Below are 16,323 nucleotides of genomic sequence, written 5' to 3' on the forward strand. Positions count from 1 at the left end.
ATTATTACCCTCAGAGGGTAATAACCTGAAATAACCTCAAAAGACACAAAGGATGTGCTGGGCCTTGTAAGAAGAAATTGTCTCCTTCCCAAGAACAGAGAGATACCAGTCTAAGTGAAAGGTAAAAGGAAACACAGGCTAAAGAAGGGTCACACCACAGTCTTTGAGGGGATGAGGGGTGCTTAGAATTTGTGGAGCGAGACAAGGGGGAATGGCCTCAAGTTGTGCCAGGGTAGGTTCAGGTTGGAAATTTGTAGACATTTCTTCTCAGAAAGAGCAGTCAGGCTTTGGAACAGGTTGCCCAGGGAGGTGGTGGAGTCACCATCCCTGAGGGTGTTTAAGGAAATGTTGGACCTGGTGCTTAGGGACATGGTTTAGTACGTGATACTGGTGGTAGGGGGACGGTTGGACCAGACGGACTTGGAGGTCTTTTCAAACCTTAATAATTCTATGATTCTCAATGGAAAAGCACAGAAAGGCCTCTTTTCAGTTTTCTCAGCCCTAAATATTTAGCATTTGTGATTTGGGTCAAGATGTACAGATCAGTCTGCCAGCAACTTATTTTTTTCCACTGAGCTTCTATTCAACACAAAATCCAAGTCTGGGGGCAGAAAAGGAAGTCTCTTACCTCTCTTTCTAGCCAGTGCAATGATATCAGCTGCACTCTTACTCATCACCTTGGTGATGTACACTGGGCAGTTTATTCGACTGGCAATGGTGATGGCACGGAAAACTGCTTCTGCTTCAAGCTGAGGGAAAAAGAATGAGAGAAGTTAACTACAAAAGCAGACAAGAAAAAATGAACTTGAGTACTGATCCGTATTTCTCATTGTTTAGCAACAATACTTCAGGACTAGATTCTGCTTTTTCCACAGTGGGATATGCAGTGCTGGAAAGCAGGAGCTAACCCCTCAGGCATTTTGTGTTAGGAGCAATCACAGCCAGGCTGTACTCGCTAAGGGGGTACAGTTGTCCTAGTGCTAATACAGCTCGCTGGTCCTCAGGGAAGATCACATCCAAGTGGCTGGCAGGGCTCCTTCTTATCTCCCTCCCAAGCCTGTACTTTGGGCCTCTCACTGTACTCTAAAGCTGGAAGGAAAACGAAGCAAGGGAACAGTGCCCCAGCTTGGAGCTCTCCCTGGCAGCTTACCCTCTGAAATCTTTACATAAGGATAAGAGAACAGTGAACGTAAAGTGTTCTCAAACAGCAGCTTCAGCATTATGGACTGAATTTAGCCCATAATCCATAAAAGCCTTTGAAACATTGCCCAGTAAGTCCTCTCTGTCAGCAAGCATAAATACAATCTTCTTTCAAGGAGTCATCTGGGACATAGGCACAAAGCAGTCATCTTCATATGGAGGAGCAGTGCTTCCCAGTGGCTCCTAGATTGCTTTACCCAGTCATCAGTTCTATACCTCCTTCCTAGACAGACTCACAGTATTGGCATTTTAATACCTAAAAATCTGTTGCAACTGAAAATAGTGACTTGACAGTGCACAAAATCCTCTCCCAGAGCTGTGCTAGAAAAGTTGAGCAATTTAACCTGTCCAAAACCACATGCCTTAGTACTTCACAGATTTGTAAAATATCTTTTTCTTAAAATCAAACTGTCACTTCAGGTTCTCTTAGGACTTTTATCCCAATATTTGCTCTGAAATCCCCAAAGTCACCTATAGAAAAAAGGAAAAGCAGGAAAAAAGGAAAAAAAAAAAAAAAAGAAAAAAAGGAAAGCAGGACCTCTATGCCTCAGCACTGGGGCTGAGACCATCAGATGGCACAGTCAGAAAGACATAAAATTCCTTCCTGGAAATTGCAAATGCAGATCTTCCTTAGGCCATTACTCTCATTAAAAGGAAACGCCTCAATTATTTCAGAATAATTTAAGTGGAAGTTAAACAGAAAAAGGGAAAAAAAAAAGAAAAAAAAAAACATAAACAGTTCAATAGAAGAATGTGACCAATTAAGTTTATTCCTCTTGCCTTGGGGAGAGGTTATATAAAGATCTGCAAACCACAACAGTCTCTTCAAGTTTAGCCTCAAATCCCCAGGGCCTTGTCTCTTTAGTCTTCAAGGAAGACAGTCACTTCCCACTACTGCCCCCCATCATGCTATTAGCAGCCTGAACTGTCTACATTAAGAGACATCGACATGTCTCCATCTTTTCATTCTCATTAAAGAAACCCTTTCCAGATGTCTGAGATGATCCTTGCAAGCGGCGTGTTTTATTACAAGAGAATTGCATAAATTGAGCTGCCTTGCAGCATCTTTCCATTCTCACATATTTGCATTACTACAGTCTGCATTTCTACTACTACAAATGTATCTGCTGACATAAACATAGATTCATATATTGGCGAACATTTATGCACAGCATATCCGTACACAGGCATTGTATAGGAGGTTTTCATCCAAGGCAGTTTAATGACTCCAGTAAACTCAAAGTCTAACCCATAAGCTGTGCTGCTGGCATTCAGCCTGCTATGCCTTCTCCAATCCTAGAGGGTCAGAGCACAGCTGAAATGGGGTTTGGAAACTGAGAGAAATCTGAAATTCAGCCCGGTATTTGTACTCACAGACCAAACCACTGGGGTCACAGTCCAAAAGGCCTACAGGCCTGGCACAGCGGGGTGGTGGAGCTGTGACAGAGCACAAGGATACGTCGGCCCTGCAGGGATGCACCCACGGCTGGCAGCAGAAGGGTATTTCATGCAAACAGGCTGCAGGGGACCTGGACTTACACTACTCTGAATAGTTCTGGAAGTCATGGGAGAAACAGACTGTCTCCCCCATGCACCCAACTATAATCTGCACATACAGAGGCGAAGCAGAGGCACTATGTGCCTGACAAAACATTTCCATGAACGACAAGAGGAAAGAAGCCTCTTACCTCCTCCGGCCTGCTCAGGGCATGTCCCTCGGGTCCCGTGATTCCCATCTCCAGGATGCGTTTTTGTTCCTGGAACAAAACAGATAAATACTGACAACCTCGCCAGGACAAGACTCTTGTACCAGTTAGCCCCCAGCAGGCTAACAGCCGTGCTTTCTGACCATCCCTCTTCTGTTAGTGCAAATGCAGCTGTGTAAGCCTGCTGAAGTCTCCTCTGCCTTCTAGAAAGTCCTGACACCAAGACACCAGCCTAGAGAACAGGTTTCAACCAATATTTTAAATAGTAATTAGGAATATTTCCATCCTGCAATCCCTCCTTTACTCCCAGAAGTTCTTTTCGGTCTGCAACCTATGAAATGCTGTTATCTTCACTAAAGTTTTAGCATTGCTGACACTTCATCAAATAAAACCTTGCCTTTGTTACCAAGCTTTCTGTTACACTTTTTTCTACAGAGGGAATCATCAAGATTATGTTTTAATGAAAGTAAAAAAAGTTCACTGCAGTTGTGAGGGCACTGTGTCCACACCAAAAAGCCCGGCTTAGGACCAATGGGGGGTTGTCGGAAAAAAATCGGTGCTACCAAGCTTTGCTGCAATTAGGTTAATTTTTTAAAATAGAAAAGGAGATTATCTTCCCTTCTTGTAGAAAGTGTTATTCAGCCACTGCTGATCTGAGTTTGCTACAGGTCTGCTAAGAGAGCAGATATGGGAACAGAGCTGCTGATGTCCCTCAAAACCTGGCCTGCCGTGCCCACAGGTAATGAGCAGAGTGCAACAACTGTAATGTCTCTGACACAAACAAATGTCCCCAGGAGACAAGGATGGAGTTACCTAACATACTTTACTATGTCATCTAATAAATATTTGATCCCAGGTCCCCACAGGTGCAAAGCTCACACATTACCAATATACTCGAGCAAAACCCAAGTTAATATTCACGTATACTTTTGCCTTCTCTGCAACCAATCAAAGCTGATTAAAAGGAATGTATTAATTCGACTGTGTAATAAAGATTGTTTTGGTTGGAAAATCATAATGTTTCATAGGTATTCTTAAAAGCAGATGTTCTAAATCATTAATGCAACAGTTCTAAACACTGAGTTAAAGACTTCAGATAATTAAAATACAATAAAAAATAAACAGTTGCATTCATATAATACAAAAAAGCACAAGACAGCAAAATAGGATCCATTTGCATCTTGAAGGAAGTCACAAAATCATATCATATGATAAAATTTTTCACTGTAAGAGGATTTGATAGTGCCAATATGATAGAATATTTGTTTGATAAGATCAATTTTTTATTTCCACATTAGATAGTCCTGCAAAACATCTCTGCACCCAGCTTTCTTTTCACCATCCAAATAATTCTTCTAAATAAAAACAGAAGGAACAGATTGATTTTATAAGGCATGGCAATGCTGGGGAAATATGTTGATGTATAACATAATTCACATTTCTTTATTGCTTCCTCTTTCCCTAATGTTTCTTTCCTGTACGCTCATATTCCATGGCTGTATGTTAAACCTGATCAAAGAAAAAGCTAACAGAAACAGATTTTTATCAAAAATGCAATTCCACAAGTCTACATTGATTTTAATGGAGCACATATCAAAACATCATGGGTGACATTTGATTTGTTTCATTTTGCCATTCATACAGTAATATTGAGTTATTTTTATTATGATTGATTTTGCTTCCACTGGACTTTTAGTGTCATGCTAAAATCATAAATTATATACATTGGTAGTTTTAAATCATGCTAGTCTTCATGGAAAATCAGCATTATTTTTCTCTTGAATCCAAGTGATAGTTTCCACTTGGTTTTAACAGGAGAAGGATACAGCTGCACTGCTGACTCCTGAGCCCAGTGGTTATTTTGGCCAAACTTGACCTAGGGAAAGAAGGCTCTTAAAGGCAGTAAATTCGTACCACAAAGGTAAAAGACAGAAATCCCGCTGAGGGGAAAACAACAAAATAAACTCTTATAGGCAAGACATGTGAGTGCATATGCACTCACAGTCATTCAAACATTCACTTAAGAGCCTCCCTTATGCATGAGACAAGCATCTGGCTTCCCAAGTGTAGAGCTCAAAGACAACTTGTTTTCAGCTATTGTTATTGTAATTTCCCTGTCAACTCTGTTGCTTAGTCTTTAGCTGATAAAGCAGCAGATAAAGAGCTGAGCAGATAAATCAGTCTGCTTACTCGGAGCCTCACAGATCTCTGAGGTGCTCTACACACATACAAGGGACCAGAAGAGTGAGACATCTCTGCTATAGCCTTAAAATATTAATCTGTCCCACATATATGCACTCATAACAATACCCAGTCAGACCTCCCCATTCTGTTTTACAGGGAAATCCTTTCCTCAGAAGGACCGGTGAGAGTTTTAGTATTGACTACTGTCCTTGGGACGCCTCTTTCGATCTGCTGCTGTTGCACAGATCACGCTTTAGCATGAGGATAATCCCTTCTTGGGAGACCTTACCTGCAAAGAGGTCACTGGGGATCTGGGACTTTTTAATAGAACACATTGAATTTGACTTCACTTTTCTGGTTCTGGGAGGTGTCTTTAAAAAATATGACTTATACTTCAATGCAGTTTTTAAATGTTTAGAAGATCATTGTGGATTCTTGTATTCAAATCTTAGAGATCTATAAGAATATTCCCCAAAACAAATAGGCCTGAGAGCTTTACCACATGCTCTAAATTCACTGCAATATTTATGCTGATAATTGCAACAAGAGACATTAGCATAAAGTTTCCTGCAAAGTTTCTGCTCCCCAAATCTAAGCGAGGCTTTAGGTTGTTCTGCTTCACTTGTGTCTGCTGGATTCAGAAGAGATCTTGTTTCCTTCTGTCCCCGTCACCAGTCCCCATGTGCAGCCAAGGCAAGGAGCTGTCTGGATCACAGCTATACCTCACAGATGCTCTGCCAAAGCATGCAGAAGGGCCTCCATTCTCTCATCCCAGGGTGTATACCAGCAGTGCAGAAGTCATCAGGTTCAATAAAGGTCCTTACTAGCTAGTTCCCTTTTTTCCTACCTATACTCAGACTGGAGGCACTTTTACTTCCCCTGCCTTGTGTGAATCTTCTCACAAAGTGAAACAAAAATCACAGTTCACTCACCTGAGCTATCAAGTCTCCATTTTCAGCATGCACCAGGATCACAGCCCCAAGACTTTTTAGAAAGGTGAAGGCTTCATAGAGCTGCAGATAGTGCAAAGAAGGAAATACCACTGAATGAAGAAAACACATTCACACTCAGAACTCCCTGTTCATATTACTTTTACTGAGATTTTCTGATATTAGACTTACTGAAATTGTAGTTCCCTTTTCAAGAGGTATTGAACTAACATGTTCCTTGCATAAATCAGTCTTAAGCAACACAGTAACACATTTTTTCAAACACAAATCAAATACCAAAGACATGATTCCTTCAGTGCCCACTTTCTCTCTACATCACTTCAGCGAGCATTAAATGGGGCAGAATATATAGCTTTGCAACATATGCATTTGCACAGGGTAACGGGCATTAGTTCAGCTGCACATTTAACATTTTGATGGATTTCTTCTGGTAATTCCAACCAGGAGATGAAGTTGGTGTGCATTGCCTCCCAGAGAATATTTATATATTATTTTGTCTAAAATTGCAATTAAAACCACATGTATTGGAGGTGTAGCAACAGTTATTTAAGAGACTGAGAGCTGTAGATCTAGGAATCAGTACAATTTAAACATTTTCTCAACTGAATAAGCAAACATTATTATTACTAACAGATGCCATTGTTCATTTATAATGACCACTTATGAATGGGAATGCTGAAGAGGGTGGAATCTGTAACGAGCACTGGACAAAAACCCTCATTGTTATCTCCAGCCCTAATGAGAAGAGGCCATCTCCCCCAAACAGCAACACTATTTAGCTGTTTGCAGCAACTGAGAAACTCTTGAAATCTCAGAACTGTCACTGCCTCATGTGTTTCACCATTTTCTCCCCCTCTGACAGAGTTCTTGAAAGGTAACAGCAAAGTAAAGTGGTGGGTAAAATCTTGGGCAGTGTTGAGCAGTTACAGTGTCGGGGACACCAAATAATCCTTGCAGAAGTTGAAGTCAGACACTCTAAGGAACACATACAGATTTTCACCACCTCTCAGCACTGGCCCTTCAGAGAGAAAAACTCTTCAGCTGCAAATTATCATCAGTGCCACTCAGACCAGCGGAAATGTTTCTCTGGGATTCAATCTTAGCAGCTCCCCAGCTGACAGGAGGGAGATAACAGAAGAAAAGACAGATCACAGCATTGAGAAACATTCAGAGCAATACCTGGCTGTCAGACATTTGGTAGAGATCTTTGTAGGCCATGTAGACTTGAAAAGAGTTGACACCTGTTCCAAGACAAAATACAAAGGCGTTGTCAGGTTAAGTGGATTCTTAAATTGTATTTGAACAAAACCAATCAAGAAAAACAGATCATATGTTATTCATAAGGAATTTCACAAGTGAATGACAGAATGAAAGCAGGACTCCACAGCTGTATTACAGCTACTATGACCAGAAGCCTAAATCCCCTCTTTTCAGAAGGAATTTGCTGGACTCTTTGGATTGCTGTGTTCAGACCTGGAGCTACCCGGCCACCACTGAAGATGAGATTGTTTGGAGCCAAATCATAGACAAATGACAGTGGCTAAAACAAGTATGTAAAATATGCAAAACTTTTAGGTTCTGTGAATTGCCAGTTTTCTTTTTAGGTTTCTTTAACTAATCAGGAAAAGATTTCAATTTGACCTGAAACTGTGCTTTTAAACAGATAAAGTTCCAGTTATACTTCCCCAAAGTGTTGAGGAGCTGTAGGAACTGTGTGTCTGAACTGATATACTGGCTTGCTTTTTCTTTATCCTACTGCCCAAAGCACCCAGCTGAGCTGATAGCAAACCCAGAATCAAAGCCTGAAATCAGCTACAATGGGCAGCTTGCCATACATCTCCCTCCACATTCCAAAGCTGGAAGGATTTATGTTGGCAGCAGTACAGAACCATGAAGGATGACAGCACCAAATTTTAGAAATCAGTAAGAAATGCTATTGTTGAGTGTTGGTGGCCAAGTATCAACTGTATTCAAACCACTACATTTTGCTATTTGTTTCAAAGATTTGCACAGAGGGATTATACAGCTTCATATTCTAGAGGAATGGGAATTCTAGACATATTCTGTTGATATCTTCTGTACATATGAATTTATACTAGTTATAAACTTGCCTTACTCTTTAGTCTACTGACAACATCCCCAGCTTGGTACAGGGACTGATCTCACAGTTTTCTAGCTTCAAAGAAAAAGTAAATTCCAAGCTAAGCCATGTATGCTGCATTTCAAAACAGCTGTCAGGAAAACTGTGCTTCCTGTGGCAGAGGGAAATAAGAAGGAGAACTGTGCGTATTATTCACATTGGTTATGCTGAATGAATGAATGAACGAATGCTCCCTGATGAAGATATACCTTCTTCATGGGTCTACACATGCACAGCTATATCCTCAAGCAGAGGGTTTGGTTGCTCACAGTCACACACACAGTTTGCTTATGCACAGTTGCAAGGCTAAAATACCCTGGGATAGATGGAGGATAAAACCTTGAAATGATCCCTGGTATTACATCTTCCTGCTAGGGCCAGGCAGCTCAGGATAAATATGAAGGGGGAGCTGGCCCCTCCTCACTGACTGCCAAGCCAAGCGAATCCACCCTGAACCGTGGAGCCCCCTCAGCCAGTGAGCCTATCTTTTTTTCTGTTTCTCACGGTCCCATAAAACACATGGGCTTTACTAACTGTAATGCATCAGCCTGTTCCATATCACACAGTTTCAATGCACTCAGTATGTCCCAGCTTCAAAATCTGGTTTAACTATGTTTTAGAGAGCTAGGTGACCTATTGCTCTCCCTTATGCACTGAGATCTAGCCAAAGGTAATTCATTTAATCACAGCCCTGAAGGAGTTCAGGCGGTTTTCTCTAGGTATTATAGTTGGAAGACATGCATTGCCCAAGTATCACAAACTCTCTTCCAGTTTCTTTTAGGCCCTTTCTGACCTTGGTAACGAGATGATGAGTTTTGCTCCCACTCAAGGTAATGTTGTCCCTGAACTCCATGAGAGTAGAAAGCATCCCAGAAGGGACCCTGTTGTGGGACCTTGAGCCTGCTCCCTTTCTGATAGCTCCCACAGTGCAGAAGCAGAGGTCACTGAGGTAAACTGAAAACCACATCAGATATACACAAAATGGAAGGGCACTTCACAGGCTGCCTTTACTGCTAACAGGAAAGGTAGCTTAAACCATCCAATCTTGCAAAGACAGTGCCTTTGCAAGATAACCAAGGTAAAATAACACCAATTTACATATATGGATATCCAACTTTAGATTTTTTGCCTAATGCCTAGGTCTGGTGCCTTGATCTCCTCACTGGGAATATGTGACTTTTCAAAAGACCTGGTCCGCTGCATATTTAACTTCATGCTTAACATTTGTTGGATTCTATACTCTTTCCCATGTCATGGGTGGATGCTTGTTCTCACACCAAGAGTGCTCAACAGAATCCTCTGCAAATTTCAAACAAATTTTTAACAGTGAAAAAGAACAGTAATTAAAAGAATCATCGAGTTCTCTGTCAACAGAGTTCAGGCTGTTGTTCCTTTACACACACACTGGAGAATCAAAATCACAAATTAGCTGCTGAAATGCTACAAGTCTGATTCTTTACAAATCAACATTTGGTTCTAAAAAAAACCAGGCCCACCCAAAGCCTGTGTCTCTTTAAATTATCTTTGTATTCATTTAAAACTGATTAATTTTTCAATTATGCCTCATGACAGGACACCTCATCAGAAGCTCCTGTTACTCATAGGAGCCAAGATTGTATTAGGTGCACATAGCATTGAAATGTGATTAACTGAGCCCTGCTCCTTGCCTAACTCACCCACCAGCCAATCAGCCGAGAACAAATTCAATCCAGATTCTCAGATGATGAAAAGCAGTGTCACTGCATTCACATCAAGTATATTTGCACCAGCTGGCTCAAATGTTTCCAGTTATCAGCAAATATTAACCATTAATTTGAAATATTTCCTATTGTGCTCATGCTTTTGTACTCTCCCATACCTTGTGCCTCCTTGCACATGAGAGTAATTCTCATTGACTGACTGAGCCATATTGCAGCATCCATGAGAACAAAGGTGACCTCCTAGTGCTGCTGCAATTAAAGAGGCCACCAAGGGCCACATCATACATCCCACTTCAGAAACCCATCAAATGATTCCTGCTTGCCCTGAAAAGTGAAGGAAGGTCAGAGGTATATTGAAAATTCACTTTTCCACAGTTGGAAAAAACTGTTAACCCAACTGTCTGCACTGGACTGTTAATATAAGCCCCAGGCACATGTGAGAGTGTGGAGCTGTCTGTAATCCACGTGCTCTGGAAAATAACACCCACCCTTTGAAACAAGGCACAGTACGCTTGCCTGATGGCCAGCTAATGCACAGCAGTGTACCCATGTTAACACTGATAACGGGGGAACAGCACCATCAGCGTCAAGAGATGTCAGCACCTTGTAAAAATCACCGATATATAAAGACCTGTGTAAGACCAGTAGCAGTTTGTCTAAATTATGTGTAACCTTGCTGATAGAAGAGTTTTGTTGCCTAACCACTGGTTATACAGCACACGTACAGCTACCACGCTACGATACAGGATAAATTCCTCTGTGTGACCTCACCTCCACAGTAACTCAGTGAACAACTGCTCACTCAAAAAACTAGGATTTTGCTTAAATTTTCTACTTTGATGGTATGTTTCTACATGAAGAGAATTTTTCAAATCACTAGCACTACACCTAACAAATATGCATATACATACTAAGACTTCCTAACAAAAAGGTTGTTCTGATGTACTCATGGTAATTAAATACTGTTTCAGAAAATATTTCCCTAATTCATATCCATACATTTGCGAAGAAAATATCAAGTGGAAAAATATTTGAAAAAATATGTTTCTGAACAGAAAATCCACACTGTTAGGCAGGAACTAGACCAAAACTTATTTCTGAAGGCTAGATTTAATTGCTGGCACATAGGCATATGGTGCTACCAAGATGTCCTGCCATGTAGGACACTTCCAAACTGAAGTGGCAGGTGCGGAAGAGGATTTATGTGCTATCTGTCCTAGTCCCGAATGGTAGCTGGAGTCCAGATAGGGTAACCTACAGTGTCTCACATGACAGCAGGCCTGTTAATTGAACTGTATCCTGAATTTAGATTCCTAAATTAGTGACCTAGATTTTGTGAGTCCCGATACAAAATATCTTCCAGTAACTTTGGGGAAAGCCACTGGAGACTAAGCACTTGAGAAAATCAGGACTCTTTTTCATTATTAGGTACCTAACTTTAGGCTCTCTTTTCTTCAATAACTTGAACCTATTTTAAAAATCTAGCCACGTTTTATAAAAATTTCTAGCAAGTGAAGTATCTTAGACAACTGCTGAGGAATTAGAAACAGCCTGTGATGAGAATTTCTCAGACACATATGCTGACTTTGCCTTTCATATTTGGGCTTAATTTGATGAAGCTAAATGGACAGATTCCAGTCTAGTTAAAATCCAAACTCAGTGTCTCATTCTCTCCATTCATGAAATAAGGTGACTGGTGATTACCTTAAGTGCTGCTCTCTGAATTTTATCTTAAAATAAAGTTTCATTATACAATGTCTGAGCCTACTTCCACATGTAAAAGCAAGTGTAAAATGATATGTTAGTGTCTGGTAACATACATGGTCCATTTTACAAAGCAACAAAAGCAGCAAGGGAATACAAAAGTTCAAGGTAGGGCACAATCTTGAGCAGCATATCCAGCACCTGTGCATTTCTTTTCTAGACAATGTATTCTTTAACATCATTCATTTCACCTCTGTATGACATTTCACATTTTAATAAAAACAAAAATCCTGTTTGTTTTCACTCACTAACCTTTATCTTGCACCAGTACTTCCATCTCTTCTCGAATTCCATCATACCAGCTAGTGATATCCACATGGAGAGAATAATCACAACAAGATTTGGTGTCAGCTGCCTCGTGCCACTTCTCAAAGGAGGTCAGTAAACTTGATCCAGGTTCGGGAAGCACATGGTCAACTGAAAAAGAGATTCAGTGTCTGTTACCCAGACTACACACTGTTCAGATTTCCTTAGTTCCTGTAATTAACCTTCAAGAATCTTGGCCAAAACAGCAGCCTTTGGGTCAGTTTGTGTAGAGACAGTAACTTTGGGATGTTCGCCAGATCCTGTTGTCTCAGGCATCACATACTTTGTCGATAGTCTACAGTAAAGGTGAGGTTTTTTGTCAAGCTGCTTGGTGCAGCATCAATAGATGCACAGTGGGAGACCCAAATATCTCACCATTTAGGGCATATTTATCTTTCCATTTACTGTTTTCTAAGAGATCTAACATTCTGGACTTATTTGTATTCATTGTCTGGTGTGTCCATTTCTATGTATTTCATAGTTAGCATCATTATTAATCAGTCCATCATAGTCACTGAATTGGCTCGCTCTGCCTTACGAACGGATCACTGAAGATGTTGAATGCTTTCTCAGCAGTCAGAATTGGAAATATGGCCAAATGTTTGAACAGAGAAAACAGCATGAAAACGAAAATGACATAAAATAAGGACATGACTACTTATGCATGTATATTTATCTTTTTGAAGAGCTGGGTCAAAAGAAAGCATGGAAACAAAGATAGGTTTACTGATTGCACATGTAAACCTAACGTATCACAGGAAGCTTCAACTGAAGAACATACACTGAAAAAAATGCTAACAAAAGCAATGAACAGCAGTGTCTTTTGTGCTTCCTGCCAGACATCCTTTCAGCTGATATCTTCTTCCAAACATACGTAATAGATAACACCAGTCAGAAAAAGTAGTCTCATCTTAATTCAGAAGGAGCAAACCTCCACCCCAGAGGGGCAGCTCCTCGACACAAAGAAGCTAAGAAAATTTGTCACCTGAACAACTGCCTCTCAAAGTCTAGCGAAGGGTCAAACTGCTACTGGTAGTCAAGAGATAAACCTTTTCCTGCCCTATAGTACACAAAGAAAAGTTATTTAACAATTGGAAACACTTCTCCCTTTCACCAAGGATTCCAGGACATTTCCAGTGAGGACTTCCTCAACTCTTCCTCAACTCTGAATCCAAGTTCAGAAATAAGCATCTTCTTTATTCCAAAGCCCCTGAAATGTCACTAGGTGTGAACAACAGATTTTTGCCAGATTTTCTATATCATACAGTTATAGCACTAACTACAGTGTTTTTAAAAATGTATATTATCCCTTATGCTTGTTCTGTATTTCAGAGGGAAATCCAAGAGACAATTCCCTATGCTGCTGTTTCTGAGTGTAGGTTCATTTTCAGACCAGCTCCGGGTCACAGTGCTCAATTCCCAACATAGTGCCCAGAAATGTGAAGACTCACTGGAAAAGATCTCAGAGTATCAGTATGGAGCCTCCTGTAGCTATCCCCACCTATGATACATGGTTTTCAGCTTGAGGTGGGAAGAGTTAGCATTGCCAATACTCACTGATCATGGTGGTGCCCCCTGCTAGTGCTGCTTTTGTGCCTTGATAGAAGTCATCAACAGCAGTCATTCCTTGGTAGGGCTTTTGTAGGTAAGTGTTGACATCTATTCCCCCAGGAATAACCATACGCCCATTAGCCTCTATGGTCTTGACTCCTCCAGGTACAATCAGATTCTCTCCTATTTGCCTAGGCAGCAAAGAAAGGCAATATTATTTTACTTAAACAAGAAGCAAAGGGGACAGAAGTTATTTGAGGCACATAGTGGAGAGAAACCTAGGGGCCATACAAGAGGCAGAAAGAACTGAGACCCCAAAGGAAAGGAGAAATTCAAACACCTGATCTGGTTACTGTGCACTGCCCTGGCAGAACAAAGCATCCCTGAGCCTGTGTACCTGGGCCACGTGCTCTTATTGTTTTTCTTATTGCTCTAGCAGCCAATAAAGAAGCTGTAATGCACCAGCATTAAAAAATGATTTTTTAAATTATTATTATTTATATATGATTCAAGGTGAGACTTAAGTGTCCTATCTTTCAACAAGGACAGATATCTGGGGTTAACTTTCTCTTGGAGGCTCCAATATTTTAAATTAAGTTCTTAAATGAAAATGGAAAAATGGATCAAATATGACAGTAAACTGGAATTGTAAATATATGGCAGAAACAAAAGGTATATCAGAAAGGAACCATAATTACTTTGTAATCAAGCAATGCAAATTTACCCTTAAAACAAACTCTAAATATGCTAAGATACAGAAATACACATTTGAGAGTCAAACAACACTAGTCTACCAAGTCACATATTCTTCATCCTCCTACAATTAAAGCTTAGTGAAACATTCGCACAACTGTGGGGAAACAATGTTAACTACCTGCTGCCATCTTTCCCCTTTTAGTTCTTCAAAACAGGATTGCTTTCACTATTAAAAATAATAATCTGTCCCCAGGTTGATATTAAGCAAATTCTAGATACTTAAAATACTTTCAGTGTTCATGGACATAACTGTGAGTAAATTAACCTTTAGCTTTTCAAGTCACATTATGTTTTCATCAATCTATTTTGTACGATTCCAAACAGGAAAATGTACTGTTCTGTGTGGGAGCCATGTCTCTGCACTGTTATCTGTAATCTATCTGGGCTTAGAGATAACTATAACATAGTTTAAGTTCAACTGTTTATCTCATATTGCTGACACAGTCCCTGTCTTAATTTCCTTTTGTCTGGGATAAAATAACTTTTATCCACAGCTAAACAAATAGCCCAGACATCTGAGCTGCTCAATTTGTTCCTCTCCTATTAAAATGCAACTCCCACCTATGGAACAAAACACAGCACCTGATTAACAGCCAATCACAACAAGTTAGAACAGAAAACGAATATAGCTGTTAATTAAAGCCAGTAGGAAAAAAATAAAAGGGGGGGGGGATAATTATTCAAATTGGAATCTGGCCAAACCACCAGAGTTAATAAATAGCACCAAGAGGTCAATTTTTATTTTTTTATTTTTTTAATACACTGTGCAAAAATGTCACCTCCAACAGTTTGGTTCCCCAGGGCTATGGGTTTTGGCTGGAGGGAAGTGGAGCCATTCCATAAGCAAACTCCCCGGCAGCAGCCGGAGCTGCAGTCTCAATTGCTCAGTGCTAAACAAATCCAAAAGTGCTTAGCTTGTGAGAGTTGATAATATCACAGCTTGAAGCCCATGGAAGCAACCCAATGTCTGACATCTAACATTAATAAAAACATATAGCACTGGGAGCATGCTGTAACCTGTTTGCAGCTGGGAGGAGTGCTGATGATACCGTGACAAACACAAAATCGATATGCGGTTGACAAACACAATACACGTGTTGCAAGAAGCTTCTCTGTTGTCAAAATTTGAATTGCAAAGGCATACCATAAGGCACTCCAACCCACGAGCAGACTGAGAGCTCATATAAAGTTTTGTAGACCCATGGATAATAATGGTGTGGCACCAATTTTTGTTAGTGGAATCTATTCCCCAGATTTTAATCAGAACAATCCTCAAGCCACAGTGTTTGTGTGGCTACAAAACTTGGAAGTGGAAAAAAATTAATCTGACCGATCTCATTTAAATATATTTAAACTGGAATTGCACTCCAGGGATTACCACACCTTCTAAAAATAACATTATTAAAGCAAACCTATGGAAAAATATAAAAGTAATTCACTTTTTTTTTTTTTTTTTTGGACAACCAATATCTACCAGTTCCCTATTCAAGAGGACACACATCCTAACAAAGCAAAAGGGTGCTAAGTATGAAGTTTTTTGATGACTCATTGCTCACTATTTTCCATGTACCATCGAGTAACAGCTTATTTGGCAATAGCCAAAGTCACCTGAAGTGACATGGAACCAAATAGCCTTTGTGGGTGATGCTGTGCTATCACCTGCCAGGATCCTGTCTCATCTCTTGCCTTGGTTTCAAGATCAAGGGTAGGAGAAGGCTGATCTTCACTGGCATCTAAGGTTATTTTTACTCTGACTGACTCAAACACAGAGTAGGATAATGTGACAGGATTCCTGAATTGCTCACTTGTTAATGCTAACTGTATGTTAATAAGAATGGGGTTCAGTTACTTGTGGGTGAGAAAATACAATAGCACAGATAACTCTATTCTAGGCACTGTATAAATGATTGAGATGCTTTTCTGATTCACCAGCAACTTAGCAAACTAGAAAACTCAGACTGATGGATTGATGTAGTCTACAATCTTCAACTGAGCAAGCCGGCACATTCTGTCGTACACAGGCTGATTTAAACACAATGCAAACATCAGGCTTCCAACTCTTCACA

The 16,323-nt window shown here is 40.3% G+C and overlaps 1 protein-coding gene across 2 annotated transcripts in view; it reads right to left on the reverse strand.

Moving 5' to 3' along the window:
• The window catches only part of CRMP1 (collapsin response mediator protein 1), a 49,400-nt gene that overhangs the window by 14,227 nt on the left and 18,850 nt on the right, over positions 1-16,323 (reverse strand). For both annotated transcript variants that reach the window (XM_035323581.1, XM_035323582.1), the window contains exons 3-8: positions 13,508-13,692; positions 11,897-12,061; positions 7,220-7,281; positions 6,023-6,103; positions 2,889-2,957; positions 629-749 (exon numbers count right to left, since the gene is read on the reverse strand). In XM_035323581.1, the coding sequence (XP_035179472.1) occupies positions 629-749; positions 2,889-2,957; positions 6,023-6,103; positions 7,220-7,281; positions 11,897-12,061; positions 13,508-13,692 (683 nt within the window). The remainder of the gene's footprint in view (positions 1-628; positions 750-2,888; positions 2,958-6,022; positions 6,104-7,219; positions 7,282-11,896; positions 12,062-13,507; positions 13,693-16,323) is intronic.

Source organism: Oxyura jamaicensis, chromosome 4 (assembly GCF_011077185.1).
Source record: "Oxyura jamaicensis isolate SHBP4307 breed ruddy duck chromosome 4, BPBGC_Ojam_1.0, whole genome shotgun sequence".
NCBI lineage: Eukaryota > Metazoa > Chordata > Aves > Anseriformes > Anatidae > Oxyura > Oxyura jamaicensis.